General features: G+C 33.9%; 1 protein-coding gene across 2 annotated transcripts in view; it reads right to left on the bottom strand.

Moving 5' to 3' along the window:
• LOC148280547 (midasin) overlaps positions 1 to 23931 on the bottom strand; it is a 46779-nt gene that overhangs the window by 16498 nt on the left and 6350 nt on the right. For both annotated transcript variants that reach the window (XM_088228202.1, XM_088228203.1), the window contains exons 5-24: positions 23598 to 23800; positions 23359 to 23522; positions 19137 to 23271; positions 17500 to 18345; positions 17015 to 17143; positions 16782 to 16932; positions 15972 to 16204; positions 14593 to 14792; positions 12875 to 13056; positions 10545 to 12336; positions 10187 to 10425; positions 9976 to 10108; positions 9126 to 9879; positions 8531 to 9048; positions 7350 to 7526; positions 5971 to 6401; positions 4983 to 5137; positions 4119 to 4345; positions 2698 to 2978; positions 847 to 1064 (exon numbers count right to left, since the gene is read on the bottom strand). In XM_088228202.1, coding sequence (XP_088084328.1) covers positions 847 to 1064; positions 2698 to 2978; positions 4119 to 4345; positions 4983 to 5137; positions 5971 to 6401; positions 7350 to 7526; positions 8531 to 9048; positions 9126 to 9879; positions 9976 to 10108; positions 10187 to 10425; positions 10545 to 12336; positions 12875 to 13056; positions 14593 to 14792; positions 15972 to 16204; positions 16782 to 16932; positions 17015 to 17143; positions 17500 to 18345; positions 19137 to 23271; positions 23359 to 23522; positions 23598 to 23800 — 11168 coding nt within the window. The remainder of the gene's footprint in view (positions 1 to 846; positions 1065 to 2697; positions 2979 to 4118; positions 4346 to 4982; positions 5138 to 5970; positions 6402 to 7349; positions 7527 to 8530; positions 9049 to 9125; positions 9880 to 9975; positions 10109 to 10186; positions 10426 to 10544; positions 12337 to 12874; positions 13057 to 14592; positions 14793 to 15971; positions 16205 to 16781; positions 16933 to 17014; positions 17144 to 17499; positions 18346 to 19136; positions 23272 to 23358; positions 23523 to 23597; positions 23801 to 23931) is intronic.

The following is a 23931-nucleotide window of genomic DNA, read 5'->3' as shown; positions in this document are numbered from 1 at the left end:
TTTTTATTTTATTCTACAAATTTCTACTCCCATCAGCTGGTTTTTTAAGTAATGTCACAAGTAAAAATAAAAGCGGGAATTAAAAAAAAAAACTAAATCTAAAAAAAATCATCGAGGCGTTTGTAGCTACAATTAAAAAGTATTCAAATAATTATAATACTAAAAAGCTTTAAGCTTTCTTCGTTCATCCTAGAAATAAATTATTCAAATCTTAAAAAAGTTCAATCAAAATTATATTGAAAATGAATAACTGTTATTGTTTAGTAAATAACAGCATTTATCGATATTATTCCTGGCCAATTACCTTTCTTTCTCATCCTTCCCTTGACCCATCCTTATGGTACCTACCTGACATCAAGATAGAAGAAATTAAAAATATCTAATATAATATATAATATAGATTTAAATATCACTAAATATCACATTGCATAAAAGTTCTTGAATCATCCCGCGTTGTTCAATAATTATCATAAATAGTTACATATGTATATCATAGTGCATTTCATAATCTAGTGCCCGAAATTGAAGAACATTCACATCATATCAAAGGACGGTGTCCATTCCATGTTCCTATCCCTTATTCAAATACTCCCAACCTCTTACAAAACTGAATGAAATTCGTTTTTCCATTACACTCCACCTTTTCGTTAACATTTATGTTTTCATAAAAATGGGCAAAATTGGTTGCATGAAAAAAATTAGGCAAGGCAACCTGTTTTGCCCATTTTGGGAAAAATGTACCTCAACTTTTTCTGATGCAACTCTCCTTAAGCAAAAAAAGGAAAATTCGCAAAGGTAAAACTCAAATACATTATGTTCCTTATTGAACAAAAAAAAAAAAATTACCTCAAAATCTTTGATATGTTTGTGTAGTGTCCTATGCGCTTTATCCACCAAGTCCTTAACAGCCCAATAACTGAGATCCCTTTCCCAAGAACATATTTTGACAAAATCTCGCAGTTTTTTCTCAATGGGTGTGCGTTTGTCTTTTATACTTTGGGTGATTTGGGGAATGAACTGGGAGTAGTATTTATGCAAATTCCAAAGGACGCACATTACTTGATCTGTGGAAAGAAGATTATTGTTAAGTAAAAGTGAACAATTGCATCTTCTTCACACCTGCGGGCTCCCGCCATCCTGGAAGGCTGTCGATGTCAATTTTTCGGCATTATTTGGCGGAACTTAGGGACCCGGGATTGATTGATTGAAAAAAATATTTAAGACAGTAACGTACTGCGATTCATCAAACAGCTTACTTTGACCAAAATATTCTGCAAGCAATGACTTTCATTTACAGTACAGTACGTACATACTGTACTAATGTACAGCACTTGTAACTACGCTTAACATGTAAAAGTGTTGCCTTTTCATTTAATTGATCAAAAGCTATTTTTCTTTAAAAATAGTTTTTTCTCCCATTTTCAACATACGTACAGTAATTAAATAAAATAGACCATTTTTTTCACAAAAAATTCAACTACCCAAATGTTTTATTATCCGAATGGAGTTATTTAAAATACCCAATTTATTAATTACTGAAAATATGTGTAATTTACTTGTATGGCAATAAATTTTTACAATTCACTTTCTAATGACCTAAAAAATATACAAAACATGTACGTACTTAAAAAACACCTAAATAAAACAGTTCTTACAGCCCATGTGACGAGTGATATGTAATGTTATTTTATCAACTTTTTATTTGAACTATTGTGTTTTATATATAATATTCCCTCAAACCAGCACTTTTGCTGATTGGGAATATTTTGTACAAATAAAATATGTAATGTAATGTATTATTTAAAGTTTAAAAACCTTGTATTTTGTCATAAATAAATAAATAGATATGATCGATCTGAGAAGAAATTTCTTAATTTATTATTCATAGAATGTCTATTAAATTTATGGGCTAAAATTAGGAATTATCATCGAGCTAATTCCAAAGTTGTGATTATGCATTTCAAACAGTTTTCGAGATAATATGATATGTAAAATGAAATTTATATTGTTTCAAAAGAACACTTTAAAAAAGTATGCAATAAAAATAAGTAGTTATATAAAATTTAAATATCTTCTTCTTCGTTGCTATAGACCTATGTGGTATGTTCTCCAGAGAGTTGCTCCTCCTGTGAGGTGGATTCCCAGCTGTCCCTACTTTTGAGACGTCTTCCACAAGGCCGAGTAACTTGACGCTGATTATGTAGGAGCTGATGAGGATGATTATTAGGGAGTCTGGTGGTGTCCGTTCTTTGGAGATGACCGTACCAGTCGCTCCTTCGCTGTCTACTCCATCTTACAATGTCCTCAGCCTCACATGTCTCTCTTATTCTGGTGTTCCTCATGCGATCTCTTAGAGTTTTGTCTGCTAACATCCTGCGTTTTCATCTCATAAGTCTTCAATACTTGTTTGATCCCGACTGTGACTGCCCTTACTTCAATGCCATATATCATTATTGGTCTTATCCATTAAATAATTCCAATATGTAGATTCATAATACTATTTTATGTCTCAATGTGTAAATAAATTTAAGCGTATAAATATTGTTTCAACATTATTAATATTTGAAAACTTTTATACATATTAAATCAAATATAATAATAATAAAATAAATATCATCATTATCAATAAATTGATGATGATCAATCGTTACTGTTTACAGACGTTTGATTATAGAAATTATTAAAAAGGTACTTTACCTCTTTTGGCTGAAGGATCCATCTGAATAACATGACAATGGAAAGTAAACAAAATGTCTAATCTTTTCTTAAACTCGGCTAGTGTAGATTTTTCAATAAAGTGTTGCATAGCTGTTACAAATTCCTTAACTGTCATGATGACTTTGTTCTGATCAGCGTTCTGCAGAGTAGGATCCTCCGGTGAGAGGTTAGAAACATCATTGTTTATAGGTTTTTCGGATATAAAGCAATCTACAAGAGTGAAAATATGGAACCACCATTTGTTAGCCTCTGACTGAACCCTGAAAAAAAAAATATATATATGGATTTATTAAATATTTTAGTTTGGAAAAGCCAGAAACAAATAGATTAAAAGGATAAGAGATATTTTTTAAAAGACAACTCAATCATTTTAATACTTGTATCATATGAAAATGAATAATTATTTATTTATACATACGCCAAATGGGCAAGGATATATTTATCCATAGAAAAAAGAAAGACACAATGGTAAATAGTAGACTTGGTGGGAGTGGAAGCGGGAGAGAGGTGTTTATAATTGAATTTGATTTGGTGGTCGTATGAAAGAAGACAACTTCAATCAAGACCGGTATGTTTGTTGGCAGACCTAAGAATTCTGGGCATAGGGGAATGAAAACCATAGTTAGTTCTATGGTTATCGATATAAAAGAGTAAGTTTTGTCTGAAGTTTCTAGTTGGGATATTTCATTTTATTGAGCTCAGTAGTTCATGCGCATCAAAGAGTGAGTTGAGAATTTTAAATAGGACTAGAAGGTCAGATTTATTTTGACGGTCTTGAAGAGAAGATATATTTAAGTTAGTTTCTAGCTCAAATATATCTTCTCCTTGTAGATTACTTTAAATTTATACAATAAATAGCCTGGAAAAAACATGTTAAACATAATTGAACTAAATATTTTTTAACTTTATTATATATACATAAACTAGCTTTTACCCACGGCTTCGCTCACATGGTATTAGGGAGAAATCATTTAGGTAATTAATTAGTTGTGTGGTTTATCAATAAGTGTTTTTCTTTATCAATAAGAATTTTTCCGATGGAATGATATATTTTATTGGGATTGAAAGTAGCTTGGTCTTCCAACTATGACTATGAAAGAAATACGATGATCTGTTATAGTAAATATAACATGATATAATTTAATATTTAAACAAGTAGTTGAATAGGCCGAATAGCGATTAGTAGCAAATATTCGTGGCATCTCTAATATAACGTATGTTCAATTCTCGACATGGTTGACATGAAATATTTATTTTAAAAGGTATTTTTACACTAGAATATTTCATAGTTCCTATACTGGCACCTAAAGCGTAAGACTGATATTTCTGGATTTAGATCCCATTCTCTGTAAAAGCTATCTTGTTCGATTCTTAAATAATTGAAAATATAAATACTGTACCTTTCAAAAGCGTGATTCAGGGAATCTTTCCAGTTGGATAGTTCAAGTTTCCTCCACGTCACAATATGGTGGGCCACGACAATAGCTTCATCCATCATATTGTTGCCCTTGTGAGCGTTCTTGTTCCATTCTTCTATCTTGTCCCTTAGCAGTTCTAGCCCTGTGAGGAATCTAGCCACTGGGCTCGTTATGGGAAATTCTAGTATTCGTTGGGTGATTGTCATTATCTAAGAGAAAAGAAAAGACATACTTTAAGTTCGATATGACTTTTATAATTTTAGATGATTATCTATATTATAAAACAAAAATATGTGTGTATGTTTGTTTGTCCGTCTGAAATGAAATTTGAATACGTCATTCTAGATATCTAGATCAACAGTGCAATTCTGAAGCCAAACTTTTTGTCTTTCTTTGGTATAAAATCAAACTTAGTAAGGGCGCGCAATAGACAAACAAGGTATACTGTGGGTGTAACTACTGATACATACACAATTTTTCAGGGCCAGACCGCGAAACTTCAGAGGAACATTCCTTGTGATAAGCTTTAAAAAAAATCCCTACGAAATTTTTCCAATAAATAGGAAAGAATTCATTAGTTACGTAAACCTTGACGAAGAAGCTTGTTTGCTGTGAAACCGGTCGGTGGAAAAAAATATTTTTAAAATTTGTGGTTAAAAACAAAGTTGTTTTATTTATTTTATTGAATAGGGGTTTAAAAATCAAAATCTTTTTAAAAAATCAATGTGGCATCACAACAAGACAATATATTTTTCTCAAATACTCTTCGCTTAGTTAAATAGTACATATCAAAAAGAAAATACAAAACTCCCTTTTGTATGTACATAACGAAAATGTATAACTTACATCTTTCAAGGTAGGGAAATCTGGCCACTGTTCCAACAGTAGCTTAGTTGCCTTTATGACGGTCTGTATGGTGGGCAAACACTTCTGTGTTTCCGCCACCCAGGAGCTGTGGTAGAAATCGGGCTTAGCGGCCTGAGATCCTTGTCTTTTTATTTCTAAAAAAGCAGAGATATATAAAAAGACAAAAAAACAAAATAACCAGATCCAAATGTATAATCTACGAGTCACACTCATAGCAATTTTATTCATTTGTGAAATTTATTTATTTTTTATGTAACAACTTATTTTATAATGTAACAAACGTAACCGAATTTATATATTTTTTTATCCATAATTTTCTGTACTTCAAAAATAATATGAATTTTGTATATCTATCTCTAATAAATAGTGAAATATTTAATTCACAAATAAGTTTTCTTTCTTTTTTTAATAGGCACCAAATAAATGCTCCGCTAATTTTTGAATACATATATTTTTTAAATACCATATTAATGGGTTAAATTCTAACCTAAAATCACAATGAAAATATTACAAGGGCGGTTCAGCAAGTACCCATTATAGAAATGAATACTCCATCGTTTAAAAAAAAATATTTTTCAACATAGATTCTCATCAAAAACAAAAGATTTCTATCTGTTGTCATTGATGGCGAAGCCGTCCATAAACAGCATTTTACTTTCATCTCCTCGTACGTTTTCCCATCTAACAATATTGCACATTCTCCATTTTAGCAAAAACCACATTGCATTGCTTACTGCACTAGCTGTCAAACACAAATTAACCTATGAATCAATAGTCAATTTGTTTTTGGCATAATTTAACAGATGGTAGCACACAATCTGTCACAAAATCACGCCATCTGTCGTCAAACACAAGTACTTACTGAACTTTGCTGATAAATTTAATATATTAATAATTGTAATGATCATTTATTTAGAAAGGTGTTTATTGATAAACAAATTGGACAGAAAAACAATACAAAACATACCGAGATAGTCTTCACCGTCTACCGACCCCCGTGCATGAGCAACTAGAATCAAAAGACTCGGTAACAGCTTTCCATCAATATCTTCTCCGAGACCTGTAGAAACTTGATCCATAAAACCAGCTAGAGTAGTGAATCTCTCCAACAGCGGCGTCAAGTAATCGCAGTGCAAATTATAACTGGCCGGTACAGACAGCCATTCACTTATTGTGTACACAGTGACCAAATCGGAGTGCAGATTGGATATCTGGATGATATCTTGGTACGTTACTAATTCATTGTCGCCTTTAGGTTTTGCGGTCGTTGGTTTGATTTTTTTCTGCTCCAAAAGGGCGGCTTTGAAATCTCCGAAGTCTAAATCTGAATACGAAGGGAACATTTCTATTAGCTCATCTTCGATCTGCTCTTCTTCTGTTTTATCGTCACACTTAGTTCTGAAAGAATTAATAGAAAAATTTGTGCTCGGACCATCACATATATATATATAAATATGTTATATGAGGGAGCACCCAAAAGAAACCGGACTGAAGGCGGGTTTTTGCAGTACCAGGTTTTACTACCATTTCTCAGTCACTATGCCAATTGTCATCACTGGAAAAGATTCCGTTTAGCTGGTATGAATTTTTTGTGACTGTTGTTTTGTATGCTTGTCGTTTTTTCAATGGATGATAGAGCGCGCGACCGTGAAGTTTTGCATCGTGCTCGGGAAAACTGGCAAAGAAACTCTTGAATATGTTAACAACGGACTAAAAACATGATGTTTTGGGAAATTCAAGTGTTTGAGTGGTTTTCTTATTTTAAAAGAGGTGAAATGTCTATTGATGACCGACCCCTCTTTGGACGTCCTTCAACAACCTGAACCGATGAAAATGTCGCTAAAATTGGCTAAATCGTCCTGGAAAACTGACGACAGACCATCAAATAAATTGTGAAGCTATCTGAAGTGACTTGGAGATCAGTGCAGCGATTGTTAAGTGAAGATTTAGGGATGAGTAGCTGCCAAAATTGCTCTCACACAGCCCTCTCTATGGGCCAATGTTTGACCAAAAAAGGTCTGACCGCTGTGCCCCACCAATCACCCAATCTAGCCATCCGTGACTTCTTTTTATTGCCACTGAAGAAAAGATACATGAAAGGATAGTGTTTTGCCAAAGTTGCTGAGGTGAAGAAAAAAACGACAGAGACACCGTCAAGCATCACAAGACAAGTTTAAAAAATGTTTCCAACAATGGAACAGAAGATTGGACCAACGCATTAGCTTCGATGGAGATTACTTTAAAGGTTGTTCAAGGTTTTTTGTAAAATAATGACTTAAATTATTAGTTCGGTTTCTTTTGGGTACCCCCTCGTACTTAATAATTAATTATTTCTCTATTACTAACTTGTTGACATAGAGCAGATCCTCTTCTTGTTTTTTCTTGTCTATTTCCCGCTGCTGCTTCTGCCAAGTAACTACAACTTCGTTTAAGATCATGCAAAATGTGGTCCACATATCCTTCTCCAAACAACCTCGTGTGACGCAGCCAGAGTACAGCTCTTTAAGACTTACTTTCAACAGTCTGAAAAATTTTTCTCTAGGTAATAAATTTCTGATACTAAGGATTTTTACATACATTTTTTAAACGAGTAACCACGAAAGTTTAACACAGTAGAACCAAATAAAGCAATTATATAAATACTACTATTTTACAACAGAAAAAAAACATTAAAATGGTACCAACTGTTTATACCTACATACGTTCCATCATTATGAACTGATGCAAAATTATTATGAAGTTAGGTCGGCTTTAATTTTTCAGTCTCCAATATTATTAATGAAAGATTATAATTTAATAAATTATATTTTTATCAAGAAAATATTTGATAAAGAAGTTTACAAATTATTTACAAAGTTAGCTTAAGGTACCTACAGACATACTCAACATTTGACAATGTTCAAATGTTGCGAGTTGCTACCAGATACATTTGATTTCTGATAATCGTCAAGTGTTGTTGTAAGTACTGTGAAACATCACAAATTACTACCATCGACAATTGTCATTTTTCACTGACACATTACCACCCGAAACGCTCAACATTTGGTGATCATCACATGTCTGCAACAAATACCGAGTGTGTTCGTAGGCGACTTTGACAAATACACATTGTAAAACAGGCTACATAAATGTATTTATTTTTTCCCATAAAAAACAAAACAGATTTTAAAATGTATAGAAGCATTAGAATATATCGATAATATAAAATGTATTTCAATTACATTTTCCCTTAATATACTTACTATACATTTTAAAAGGTGAAAGTGCAAATGTATGTTTGTATAATTTGTAAGGGTGTGTTAATGTATGATTGCTCATGTTAGTGTATGTAAGTATTTATGATATTTTGGCTGTACAAAATTTTCTAAAAGTATATTTAAAAATGTGCACTATAAAATCACAAAAAGTTAACCTAAATCTACTTACACATTATATAAAAGTGTATAATCTAGATTTAAAATAAAATTATAAGTTCTGTAAACCACTTTTTTATTTGGTTGAACTGCCCGTTAAATAAAATTTCTTACCTGAAGCACTCAGTAGTAGCAAAAGTATTATCTTCGGTGCTAAACGTCTTCAAGAAATCAGCTAATGATTTAGAAGTGAAGAAATCTATGCTGTTCATCAAATTATTTGTCTTGTCATTTATCACGGGGAATCTAACAATATCTTCAGTCCACGTACTTACTGACTGAGCGTCTCTTTTCCCATGTTTGATCAAAACCACCATCTTAATTATTGAATTTTTCATCAAGCCAAGTCCATAAAAGAGCTGGGTGATGACGTTCAAGAAAGGTTTCGTCAAATCGGGGAATGTCAATGTAAAGATTTTGGTTATTTTAGTATAGAAACTCTGTACGGAATATTGCCAAGTGGAACATTCTCTCACGGCGTCATTGGCTTTACTCAATATTGCAGGAACCTCAGAATCATAACTATCAGATATTGTTATTTTGAGGAGTTTTTCAAAAAGACTTGATAAATTGTTGTAGAGTTTCATAACAACGAAAGGTGACCCAAGGGAATTCACAAAGTGAATATATTCCTGGAAACAAAAAGAATATAATAATTACAAGTATAAAATTAGTTTGTTAAGAAATGAGTAATACGAGTCTTAAATACCTTGGAAAGGATTTCAAATGTCGGTTCAGCTGGTCGGAAAGTGAAACCTTTGGAAAGAGTTTGAATTTGTTCTTTGGTTTTCTCTTCTGTTTTCATTAAATTAGAACAATGTGGATGACATTTTACAAGTTTCTTATAGAGGGAAGCTTTCTCCAATATCTTTTCTTCGCCATCACAATTGTAGTTCCACAAAATAAATTCATCGCTGTTATTCCAAGACATGATAGCTTCAGATTCTTCCTTAGATATCATTACACTTCCTTGTACAACACTATGTAGTAGGTTCAAATCTAATAAATTTTCTATAGAGTGCACATCTTCCTTTATGTATTCAAGTTTCAAACTGTTCTTTTTAACTGGATCCATCGTGCCTATTTCCGAAAGTAACAGTATATTGCACGATGCAAAAAGTGACCAAGCTTGCGCCGTTATAAGAACAATCGTCATTTTTTCTTTTATAGATTCATTATGGCAATTCCCATTTCCCTTGGATAAAATTTCATTTAGATGATTTACTAAGGACGCACATTTTGTCAAACTTTCTGTAACGTGAATTTTAATTTTAGTCATCTCTCGAGTGCAAAATTTACTTTTCCTTTCGTAAGCTTCGTTAATTTTAATAACGCAATTCTTAACTATGTCAATGACTCCGCGGCCTGAAGTGGGTAGAGTTTTATCTTTTCTTAACAGAGCACATTCCAAACACAGCACCATCCTCTCAAAATTCTTGGTAATCGTTTCGGCATCGGTGAGACTGGAACAAAATAAAACGATTGATAAATAAGAAGGATTATTCTTGATATACATACATTAAGGACGCTATACAACATGTATTAATCGATTAACATACTAGCTTTTCAAATACGGCACATTTATTAACGCCATGTTCCTCCAGAGCAAAGAATGGAGAGCTTTTAGTTGTAACGAGCGTCCTTTCCAACCAGTTAGTGTTGATGGAACAAGAGAATAATCCGAAGGAAGATCTGAAATAAAACAAAACAATATGTAAGTAAATATTGTTTTAATTTTTAGAAATAAAGAGTAGCAAATCAAATAAGTACCTTTATTTTTCTGACTGCATAAATCACTCTGTAAAACCAATTTCACAGTAGTATAAGTGACGTGAGGAAAGTCAATGGGAAGAGTTTCAATTTTTTCCTTTTGCTCTTCAAATATTGAATTATTTGCAGGCATCAAATCATTAACAGACCACTCCAGCCACCTTTGAGAATTTGTGGCTGCAGACATGTCCAGATATGACGTCATTATATCCCACAGCTCTGCTGAATTTTCCGCCAAGCTACAAAATGTGTGTACAGAAAAATTTAAGTGGAAGAATCGAACTTATAAGATGATATGAGCATATTCGTACGATATGTTGTAGAGTTGAAATTGTTTGCAAATAAACATAGTACTTACCGGTTAAATTTCTCTGGATTTTCAGTCTCATTTTGAAGAAGAGTCAAATCTGATAACAAACTGTGGAGTTTGATAGGGAGAAGGGGTGCTACGTGGACTATCTCCGATAAATACTTAATTAAATTAATTGAAATGGAAGATATTTGGCCATCTTCTTCTGTCTTGTCTTCGATTTCAGCCAATGCTTTTGTGCGTTTTAACAGCTGTGTGAATAGCCGCACTTTGTAAATATTAGCTACTTTAACAATAAAGTATTCCTTAATGGGCCATAATTGGACTTGGTAACTGAAGATACCAACATCTAACTTATCGGGTTTTGATTCTTCATCATCCTTAGTATCAGAATTGTTAGAGATATTGTTGTCCGAGTCTCGTTTGTTAGAAGATATTTCTTCTATTATTGGAACTAAATTTTCGCTAGGAAAATCAAAAGCGTCTTCCATATTTTTAAAAGTATTTTTGGCTGCCATATGAGTGCCATTAATAATATCTCGAACATCCTTCTCGCTCAGTTTTTGTTTATGGGAAGTTAAGATGTTTGTATTTTCAATGACAGTATCACGAAGTATGCAAGAATTATAAACTTTTTCACTAGGGAAAGGTGTCGGTTGTCCTAAATACTTCTTGATGTGTTTACTAATCGGCCTCAATGGAGAGTGATGTGTCATTATTCCTTTGTCTATTATGGTCATAAGTTCGCACAAATCTATCAGTATATTATTATTACCACCGACTGTATTGAGTTTGTCAATTAAGAATTTAGAAAGCCATTTATAATGGATATTCATATTTGTTACAATGTCTTCTCTTAAAGACATGCTCTTTTTAGAATTCTTTATAGTCGTTTTCAGTAGGGGCTCATTACAGACTCTGTAAAATCTGTTCCGCCAGTTGAACAACAAAACCATATCACACCAGTCTCGGTTATTTAGTTGCACTTCTTCGCTGGAAAGCATTTGAACGATGGTGTCATCTAATATGGTTATGAATTCTGAACAGTGCTTTAATATGGGTATATTTGAAAAGTCCGAGAGACTTCCGGTAGAAATTTTCATGGAATAATCTAAGGCGGTCATCGAACTAGAGCTGTTAACATTTAATTCTTGAATACCCTTTATCGTTAAATAATATAAGCAAATAGCTAATTTATTCGAGCGACTTTCAGCATTACAGACATTCTCAATTTCGGGTAAAAATCTAGAGTCCCATGGGTACTCAATTTCATCCATATTATTGAGATTATTTAACACGGTTTTGAACATTAAAGCATTCAACGTTAATAACCAAGATCTCTCCTTTTCTTGTAGATGGCAATCCTTACTGGACAGAAAAGAGGCGATATATTCAAAACGCAGATTTAGATCGTGTTTACTACCGAGATGATAAAAGTAGTATAGAAGCAATGACATTTTCATTCGTTGTCCACCTACATCTATATGATTTTTAGCGGACATAATTAAAAATGCGCTTTGATTTTTCACTATTTCTAATGAAGAATGAATTTGCAACTTTGCAGAAAATAATGTATGCGATCCTAAGAGGCTTTGATTCCTGTCAGGTGCATAATTTGTAACTGCGTTATTTATCAAATCCTCGAGAACATTAAACATTTTATTCTTAAACTCCGCTATCGCTTGTTGTGATCCTAAGAAATCAGCTAGAGTCCGAGATTTGATGTAAACATCAGAGAAGCTTTTAATAATTGCGGTTATCACATGTTCCCCTCTTAAAATTTGTTGATTTGTAAGGAATGCGGTTTGAAGAAGGTGGCACTGGGAAGGCTTCTCATAGCCTAAAACAAAATACAAATTTAAATAAAGAACACAATTACTTTGATATTGCCGTTACTAAAAAAAATAGATAAAAAATAATAAAATTAATAGCAAATGATTAATTTAAATAAATAATTATTAAGAACACACAGAGTTTATTTATTTTTAAATTATACATATGTTGGATTCACAATAGTAGAGATCTATTATCAGATATAATTATTAACTAAATTTTCCAATACACGGGAAAGATATTTAAGGGGTATACCTTTCATAAACAAAAATTTACATAAAGTTAATCAACACTCAAAAGTGTCATTTCTCAAAATATGACTTTTGCAAATACGTACCTGCCTTTTTGCTTATAAGGGCAGTATAAGAGGACTGGGTAAGGTACAGGGTATGGTTTTATATTTATTGGGATTAATTTTATACACAATATTACTATTTATGTGCGATCTTAACACACAATATTTGAATTATTTGCCATAAATTTAATCATGTTATTCCGCAGAGGAAATACCAAAACAATAAACAAGAATTTGTAAAAGTAATTACTTTGAATGAAGGAGCACATTTTTTCATGAGCGGCAACAAACAATTGGTGATATCTGTCCGGAAGTCCGGTAGAAGAAAGCATCGCTGACATATCTAATGCGGGAACTATTTCTGTGAGTGAAATATTTAGAGTTTCTTCAGGACCGACAATATATATTTCTACGCCGCGATTTCGCATAGCTCTGAAAGAATATTGCATTGATTAGGTTAAATCCAAGAAAACTGTGAATTAGGAATGATCGGCTGATGTTTATAGTATGACAATTCTATTTGGGGATTGAATCTGCAAAATGTCGATTGTGGTCCCGTTGATCGAATTTTTGCAGTAAAATATTACGGGACTTTACAAATTTATTTATTTTTAAATGCCCATAGAGCTTTTACATGGATAAATACATTATGGATTACACAATTAATATATACGAGTATACAAATGTAAAAATAAAAAACACAAAAGTAAATTTTTTTAAAATTGTTATTGCTATTTAGAAAAAACATAGCGTACATTAGATTTTACTTATAATTGCATCTAAGTTATAAAATTAGTAAACTTAATGATTTGAAAATTTTAGAAATAAAAAGAGCCGTCAAATTAAATTTACATATAATAAATAAACTTAAGTCGAAGCCCTATTTTTAATATTCTTCCTTTAAGTCTAACTCTACATTAAACACAATTACCTCATTCCCACCCTTAGCGACACCCACTAATTTGGCCACTGTTTCTTTTATATATTATGTATGTTTAGTTGTTAAATAACCCTGAATTGACAAAACAAAGTATTTTAAATTTTCAAAAATATTATATGTTCTAAATTGAAATTCGATAATAAATACATCGTGCATAGAATTAAGAATAGTCCAGAAGGAGCGTAGAATCATATTTGAATACATCGGACTGTGTGCAATAATTCCCCCACTTAGACACACTTTCGCCGCGCGCATACATTAAGTCGCCGGGTAATGTTGCTTGATGGGAAAAAAAAATAATCATAACACAAATGTAAGGTAAAAAAAAAAGCAATCTGTTAATTTCTCTAAAATTTTACTGTGCATGCGGAAACATTGATCGACACAACAGATTAGATAAATAAAGGGTCATTTAATAAGAGTAATTGAATTCATGAACTTTGAACATAAAATATAAAACAAATTTTATTTGACACAAAAAGGATATTTTTATATCATGCTAAATGATATTTGATGTTTTAAAGATAATGTCGTTCAAATGTCCCCCACGGGGTTGTTTAATCCAAGGTCTAATTTTCATTAGTTCTTTTATTAAATGAGCAAAGTAGTGCAAAAAAAAATTCTACCAGGGCAACACTAACGAAATTTACATTTTGTTTCTTCGACAATCTGACAGAAGGAAAAATAATTCAATTTTTAAGTAATTCATTTGCTACTTAAACATTCGTTTGTTAATTACACATGAAATGTGATGCCATCCTGTTTTTTTAAGATCCTAGCAGTATTTCTACACTTTAAAGGGACACAACACGGCATAGTTTAATTCAAATCAGGAGTTGCGTACTGAGCAACGTCTACAAAGAAACTAATGGGGCAAAACGTAAACCTGCTCATTTATGAGTAGTTGAGTCGCCTTCTGTTTGATGTGCGTATGCGGTTTCTGGACTATTCTTAATTCTATGACATTGTGATTGCCTAAATGTCACATCGGTCAATTATCTTTAAAAAAACACAATATAATAACATACCTAGATATTTCTCCATTTTTCGGATCCATTGTAAAGAACATCCTAAAATCTGGGTGAGGTTTGATTTCATTAACTGACCCCCCTCTTTCTGGTATACTTAGCACACCGTTAGGTTCCAGTAGCCCATTGAGACGATCCAAAACCGCAGAGGAACACAAGTTGACATTGTCTACCAGAAGCCAGCTGCCATTCAATAAACACTAAAAATACAATATTAACACGTACAAATACTAAATAAAATATATACATTGTCTCTGCAACTGCTTATTTTATTGAAAAAGCTCAACTTAATTACAATTCATCTTCGATTTGATCAAATAAGCAGTTGTTATTGCCGTCCTGTAAAAATAACAAAAATGACTTATGCAATTTTGTTAGCTAAGGGAAGATAATATGTGCTATTCAAAATTTAGGAATGAGAATGATAAAATTGATAACAAATCTCATCAAGCAGATAGCAGAAGGCACTATCATCATCCCCTATCCACACCCAAGTGGTGCATAAGGCACTGCATTGTCACAGAAGTAACAAAAATGATCCAGATATGCACCACTGTGTGCGGATAGGGAAATGGTGATGATAAGCCATCAAATCATAAACATACATAGGTACAACGTTATGGTTCTATTTCACATACAGAACTGTATTCTTAATTTTGTCTGGACACAGGAAATGATAGGTACAGTTCTGTGTGCAATAAATACATTCTTGGTTATTGATTTTAGTATGTGGGTACCAAATTATTTTACCTGAAATACAGAGCGTCGACTGAAGAAAGCAACTTAGCATTTTCTGTTCATAACACGATACATTATATCGGTAGTCATATGGCAGAAGGGACTATCTGCGATTTTTTTGATTTCTTACTTTTCAACAGTTTCAATAAATATTTCAGTGAATACAATAACAAATGACGCCATTATTGAAAAAGGTAGTTGATTATTGAAAACTGAACAATCCACAAAAATGTTTTAATTGTGTATTAAGTATAATCAAAGTCTTATTTCAGCTCTTTTAATTTTTTTTTAATACAGATGGTCTCTTCGTCCATCAGACTACCGATATAGTACAAAACTAACATTACAGACAGGACATTGAAACTTAATAATGAAATCAGGTAAAAAATCCATTGCATCAACTTAATCCCCGCCACAGACATCAAGAACAAAAGAACACGACCTACAGAAGGACCACGGGGCGTGGTAACATCGTGTAGTTCAGTACAGTTCAATTCAGTTATCGCCGTTACTCATGCCCTCCATAACCAAATTCTGTATTTTATTCAACATGCAATGGGAAACATCAACATCGGTGTAAGAGTTCCCCCCATCAACCGACGAAATCCTACAAGTAAATACAAAATAAATTCTATAAATACCTTGACGAGCAATGAATCAACCCACTCGAACTTTCCACCAGCATTTATACTGCCCTCCTTGGAGACCGATTCTTTGAGACTTTGTAATTTGAAGGAAAGAGAATCGATGGTGATTTTCAAGCTATCATCGTTCATATTGAGGACGAGCAGTATACTTAATACTTTCTGAAGTTGTTGCTCTTTTCTGGCAAATAATTTGGTTTCAGCTTCCATTGTGTGCTCCAATGGAGAACCTAGTTTATAAAATAATATTACACAATGTAAAAACATACCTTCCGAAAACCAAACACAAAACCATATTGACAGTCCAGATAAGGACTTATATGCCACTATAGCCGAATTTGGGTTGTATGGTACATATCGGCGTGCCAATGCCAAAGTTGTAAATCAGCATTTTTGCCAGTTTCGAGTTAAATATACCGCGAGAGTTCATTTTAAATGGAGCACACTCTACCAAACCAGTGAATTTGAAATTGCATAACGGGACCGAGATCTGAACACCTACCATTTCACCAATCTGACTAAATACCAGTAGCGAGGGGTGAGTTTTTAAATTGGTAAGCTGCGAAAATTTTGATAAAATGTCCATAGCGGTAGTATGGCACATAAAAAAAACACATCCGTATATTTTATTTGTTTATTCTATCTTTTTTTTGTGTTTTCTTACATATGCATTATCAATCACCTATTTAAAAAAAATTCGTATGTATAACATTTATTACAAAGTCAATTTGTCATTTTAAAAATTGCAGTGTAAACAAGAATGTTGCAATGTATAAAGCAATGTGAAAAATCCTTGTATGTTCTTACCAGTAAAGTGCATAAATTTGAAATTCTCCCACTGATGTAAAATTTCTATTGCCCTTTTGAATTTCCTTTCTAGCAAAAGGTTTTGGTGCGTTGTCATCACAATATTTTCTATCTTTCCAGATATATCTTCAAGTTGCCGATTGTAATCCGCCTAGAAAAGGATACACAAAAATTACACATCGAAATCATTTCACTTGAAATTTTTAGAGATTTGAATCAATATCTCAACTCACTTGTTCGAATCCGCCTAACAAATCTGAAGTATCCATCGCTGAGACAACGGGCAAAATATTGAGATCCTTTCCGATTAACTGAGCCAGCACTTGAACACAACTATTCTTACCTGTGGATGTAGGCCCAACCTAAAATTGAGAACCGATAAGTAACATAGTAATGAATAAACCAATATCCTTGTCTCACATTTGCTAACATTAGTTTCATTATGATGTATTTATTTGGAAGAATTCTAATAGAAGTTTAGGATAATCAAGTAAGATTTGCATTTTGGTAGGGAAGGAGGAGTATTTGGATATGTTTTTAAGATCCTTCTCACCTAGAAGACATTCACACATCGGAGAGTCAAATAATTTTGATCTATCAAGGTGGGGTGTCATACCACAATGTCCTAATCACATCAAACAAATGATAGAAGATTCTTCTTTACTGGGGACTTTATATTTTTTAATGATTCAGATATGTATGTTAAAATTGTACTTACCAGTATGGCTAACCAATTCATATTGATGCACTGAATTAGCGATTTTAAAACAGGAAGCTGATTTCGTAGAATGAGCAAATCTTGATTCGTGGTTTTACTAACGCCACATTGATTTCTCGAAATTGTAACATCGCCAACATGAATATTTTTCTCGGTTATATAAAATATTGGATTCTCGTTGCTTAATGGATATTGCGGGCAGAAAAAATCTTCGTAAATTGATTTGACGCGCTCTTTATCGAAAGCGGTTCTCATTCTATTGATGTATAGAAGCTGGGCGAATTTTCCCGGGTGTAACAATTCTGTTTTGAATTCACTACCCATATCTCTCATGATTCCATCGCACCAGCGTTGTATGTCTCTTAAATTTAACTCCCATGGGCTGCCTCTATAGCCCCATAAGAGCAAATCTGCCGTTTCGTGTAATATTTGTGAGTTCATTTTAATCATCTTTTCTAACACTTCCGAAGGTATCAATGGATACTGAGATGTAGTAATGAAAAGTAGATCTTCAGCCAAAAGCGTGTCTACGTAAACTTGGGTAAATCTGTTCAGGAATGATTTGGGTAAGCCTCTTCTTGAGCCCCCTTGTCGCAGCGGATTTTGACAGGCAAATATTCTAGTCTCCTTTTGAACTTTGAACGTTCTACCCAGTTCTGGGATGAATATTTCTCCTCTGTGGTCGAGGCAAGCATTCAAACCTTCCAAAACAGGTTGCGGGGCGAGATTTAGCTCATCCAACAAAATCCAATCCCCTTTCTGAAGAGCGGTTAAGAAGGCACCTTCTTGCCAAGCAAATGTGCCTTCAGGAGTAGGCAAGTCAGCTCCAAACAAATCACTAATATCCTGTAAAAAATATGCATTATAATTTCAGATTGATGAGAGAATAATAATTTATTTCTAACACAATAATCTTAGTATAATACTACTGAAGAAATAATGACAAAAAGTAAAATAATATATTTAATTTGGTAATGTATCCAAAATAAAACAAGTTTATTGGATTGTAATTCTACTTTATTTTTTATAAAATATACAAAGGGTATATTGTGACGCATTTCGTCTTGTTAGGACATTTTCAAACAAACTAACTTAAATATTTACAAAGTTTCCTTATATACTAAAAATAATTGCTATTTTATGTTTGTGGATTTCTATACAAGCCAAAATAAGTAGAGTAATTAAAATTCAATTAGGGTATACTGAGTATATTAGAGGAATATTTTGGTTATATTGGGGAAAAACCTTCCATTATTTAGAAACATTTGTAAGGGTATGACTTTAAAATTAATGTAATAATTATAAAAATATTGATTTCATTTATACAGGTTTATTTTGAAAATTATTGTTGAAATTGTACATTGGTTTGGCTTGGCTTGTATAGAAATCCACAAACATAAAATAGCAATTATTTTTAGTATATAAGGAAACTTTGTAAATATTTAAGTTAGTTTGTTTGAAAATGTCCTAACAAGACGAAACGCGTCACAATATACCCTTTGTATATTTTATAAAAAATAAAGTAGAATTACAATCCAATAAACTTGTTTTATTTTGGATACATTACCAAATTAAATATGGAATTCTACCAATTATCTGCACAATAAATAAATAATATATTGTTTCAGCATACTAACCGTTTGGTCACTCAAATTGATTCGAAGTATCTTGTGGCCAGAAGCCTTCGCCAACGCAGTTACTAAACTAGTTTTGCCAACACCGGGACTCCCTTCCAATAAGATAGCTTTGTTCAGTTGCAGTCCCCTAAGAAGTCGCATTGTATTAACGCCTGTAGTTGGGGCGGTAAAACTAAAGTTTACCGGATCACTGGCCAAGCTGATAGAACTCCTTTCGCCATTCCCATTACCGTGTCCACCCAAACTGAGTGCAGTATTCATTTCAGAAGACAAACCGCAAGAAATGAAAAATGGATCGATACCAAATTTCCCATCAACCATTTTGGCCACCAACTTAACATTTTTATCGATTAAAAGTTTTCTAAGGCTGTTTGATTTACCGGAGGTTTTTCCAATAATTTGATTCAGTAAAAAGTTAATGGCTCTTATTTTTATTTCATTTAAGGATTCTAAGGTTTCAGCTCCAGATATCCCGGTACCAAAACAATCCAAGAATATGAGACTAGCTCCGTGGACAAATGCTTCTCCTACGTCGAGGTTGCTTTTTTTCACAGCAACATTGATAAAATGTACCCACGACAACAAGTCTCTGATGCTGCATGGAAATCTGTCGCCTACTTTTGTTGATTTGAACCAATAAATAAAATCTAAGATATTATTTCCAACTCCGGAAGAACCATCCGCAGAAGTCTCGAGTAATATTCCAGGTTGAACACTTCGTTCTAAAACTGCAAGTAAATCATTCCGTTGGCTGATGTGATCGCACCAGATTTCAGTGAATCGATTTCTCAAGGCGGGTGATAGCTCTTTTTTTCCATAGTCACCTCCGGGATTCATGGTAGCAATAAAATGGAAGCCTTCAGTAGCTGTAATAATACAGGATGAATTGTTTGCTACATCTAACCCTTTTTCAGCAAGCAATAATTGCCTCTCTGGCTCAAGAAGGGAATTAAGTCTTTCTAAAACACTGTCATCAGCGAGAGATATTTCATCAGCTAAAAACATTTGACCTGTTTTCATTGCGTCTATAAGTGGTCCGTCAACCCATTCAAAAAGCTTCCCGTCATCATTGTGGTGCCGTACTGGCCTTAGGCCTCCGAGAAAGTCAGCTCCTTCAGTATGCATGTGGCAGTTGACAGAAAGCAAGTCACATTTATTTAAAGCTGCCAATACCTGACAAACTGTAGTCTTGCCACATCCAGTTTCTCCTACTAACAGTACTGGTTCGGTAAAAACAAACGACTTCGCTATCAGCACTGCTAATCGCCTCATATTAAAAGTCCAAACTACATGGCTAAATTCTTCAATCTCGGTGTTTAATATTTTTTCCAAGATATCCCGAGTGACGGAAGATGTTTTTTCCGAAAGAGAGAATAAATGTTCAGGGTCGACATCGCGTTTTATATGCTTTTGTAAAACTTCTCTAATTATGTACCTCTCTTCTAACTGTCTCACTCTGCCAGCCAGAACGAGATATCCCTCATCAGCTATATGCTGATCCCAATCGTAATATTTACCAGTAGCGGTATTGGAATCTGCTGCTGCCTTATACCTCTGCCCCCACCTAAAAAGATCTCGAAGAGTAATAAAACCTTCCTTTCCCTGAACAGCGGCCGATCCTCGGCGTCTAGCCTGAAGCTCCGCCATTACTGCAATCACTTTCTTACAATAAGAAGGAGGCATATGACATCTTTGGTGCAGTATAGTTTCTAATTCTGATCTTGGTATTTCATCAAAATGCAATTCAACAAATCGGTTTCTGAAAGCTCTAGAAAGTAGTTTTCTGCCTCCATAAATTCCTGGAGGATTTTGAGTCGCAAACAACATGAAATTAGGATCAGCCTTCACAACTTGTTGCGTCTCTGGAATGAATAATTCTCTATTGTCATCCAGTACCCTGTTAAGTGCCTCTAACACATCACTAGGTGCCAGATTTAACTCATCGAGAATGATCCAATGTCCTTTTCGCATGGCTTCTACGAGAACACCTTCCCTAAATACCAGTTTACCATTAGAATCAGTGGCGTATGATCCCACGTACTCTTGTAGATCAGTGTGTTGGTGATTATTTATTCTTACACAGTGATTCCCAGAAACTTGAGCAATGTACCTAATGAGAGATGTTTTTCCTACTGAAGTATCACCCTGAAGCAGTATTGGAAGTTTTGCCAATGATACGATTCTTACCAAATCTTTAAGGTTTTTTCTAACGGAAGATGTTAGAACATAGTCATTCGGTACTGTCGGTTCGAGCATACCTTGTCCTACCCAGAATCCTTCAAATTGGATGAATTTCTGGTTTTTACTTGTTTTTGGTTCTGGAATAGGTTGATTTAGAACACTTTTTAAATTTTTATTTCCGAGAACAGCTTTTGCTATTTGAGATTGCACTTTGGAATGGGATGAACTATCCAATTGTGTGAGAAAACTAAGACAAGCCGTTTCATAGAGAGATCTAGTGACTGTACCACACTGGGCTGATGGAGCAGCTGATAATGCGCGACACAGAGTTCTCAAGGAGAAGTGAGGTGATTGACCAGTACCATCCATGAGATTAACCTTGGCCTCCTTCCTTATATTCATATAAAATTTATATATCGATTCTTGTACAGCTTGTGGCACTGATAAATCTTTTAGGTAATCCCCTACTAAAAGCAATAGATCATTTTTATCTGTTAATTCGTCAACAAAGAACTCTGTAAACCTGTTTCTTAATCCAGCTGGCAAATCGCGTTTGCCAACATCCGTGGCTGGGTTCATACAAGCAAATAAAGTAAAATCCTTGTGTCTATCTACAGCTTTATCATCCCCACGCTCCAGAAGGCTGATTGAGCTGTCCCCGCCTTCCAAAAGTCCTGATAAACATTCCAAAGTCTCTGCTGATGCTAGATTAATCTCATCGAGAAGAACCCAGTAGCCCTTTCTTAAAGCTCTCACCAAAGATCCTTCAATAAAAGAAAAAGCTAGAGTAGTTTGTGCTTTTATTTGTAAATCTAGCTTGGAGAGTTTGTATCCAAAAGTCAGCCATTTTCGGAGTAAGTTTGTTTTTTCATGTTCTGTTTTGGGATCTGTGGCGTTTGCTTTTCCCGATTTTATCATCTGTTCTACATTCGTATTGCACAATCTTTTCATAGCTGCTTGTTGACTTTTCTTCATCAAAATAAGTAACGTTTTCCAATCATTAGATTCAAAAGTTACAGCAATGTACTCTAGAAATTTAGCATTTTTTGTAACATCGTAATAACTTCGGAATAGCAATTCAAATTCTTCTCGTATCGGCGCCATTATATATTTTAAATCCACAGGCTTGTATCCACCAAGCAGATCGGCAGAGTCAGATTGTTGATTCATATTTATAACAATCAGTTTATTACCAGTTTCTTTTGCAAGATATTGTACAGAGGATGTTTTACCTGTGCCTGTTTCACCAACAAGCAAAACAGGTTCATTTGAGTTTACGCAACAAGCTATTCTTTCCAGTAAGCAAGTAGATGGTCGAGTGAAAGAAAATGTAACTTTCTTGCCCTGGAGGCTTATAGATGAAATAGGAATTTCCTTCCTAGGTACAACTGCTCTTCCAATGTGCATGGCCGTAGGTTGCAGGCTTACAGTTGGCTTGTAAGTGTTGCAATAATATTCCGCTTTCGTTTCCACGATTCCCAAATACGCTCCTATTGCTTTGGCAAGTGGAATCCTCGCTTCTCTTGCAGGGACAGAACAAGCAAAGATGTCAATCGCATCCTGTAATACTTTAAGAGCGGAACCGTGACTAGACACATCAAAATTGATGACTGCCCTGGAACACCATTTTATCAAATCTCTGGTTGATGTAAGACGACCACTTCTTAAAGACAAAATATCGGATGATTCGGAAATCGTTGCATTTAATAAAGGGGCGTAATTTTCTTCATTTTCAATGTTATGGAGGGAAGATTGATGACTTCCGACCGAAAAAAGCATAAAGACATTGACCATTCGTGAAGCAATTGTTTTTAGTTTGGGAAAAACTGTTTCTATTATATTGACAAGTTCTAATCTTGACAACGGCTCTACATTGATTTGTGCCCAATGTTTCTGCAGCAAAGCACTGGCATTAGAATTTTGCTTCTGTTGTCCACTAACAGTGTTTATTGTCCTGCAATAATACATAATTCAGTAGTTTATTTATTTTAACATCATTTTATATTAACACAGGTCACATATTGGAGAAATAATTAGGTACCTTTGCGTTACAAATAATTGAAATCCAGGTGCCACGGACAAAGCGTCTCTATATCCAGGAACAGACAAAACATTTCTCTCGAGTAAAGAACTTAAAACAGAAGCCACATCGATAGCCGCACAATCAATATCTTCTAACAAAAGCCATTGTCCTTGTTGAACAGCCTACAAAAACAAAGTTCTTATCATATAAGTAAAACATATAACATTGATAATATAAATAAATCCATATCCTTGTACCTGTGTAAGAACACCCGGTTGCCAGACAAATTCCCCTGGAACGTCGGTACATCGGTAAGTACCGAGAAGTGTTCGGGAATCAGTTTGATCACCGAGTTGAACTTTCCTTAACCAATCTTTACTCCGTCCCGTGATCGCGGCTAAATGTTCAACTAAAGCAGTTTTACCACATCCCACAGGACCTACCAAGCATGTAGCCTTGCCTAAAATTATTCATACAAATTAATTGAACATAATATTATCTTTTCTAAATATTCCATGCATAAGAAATGGAAGCCTTTAATTATTTATTTATCCTTTTACAGTTAATTGTATTTTTAATTTTTGTGTTTGG

The sequence above is a fragment of the Micrasema longulum genome, unplaced genomic scaffold (genome assembly GCF_059751315.1).
Source record: "Micrasema longulum isolate JH-2025_06_02 unplaced genomic scaffold, ASM5975131v1 h1tg000570l, whole genome shotgun sequence".
Lineage (NCBI taxonomy): Eukaryota > Metazoa > Arthropoda > Insecta > Trichoptera > Brachycentridae > Micrasema > Micrasema longulum.
This window is presented reverse-complemented; position numbering and strand designations above follow the sequence as displayed.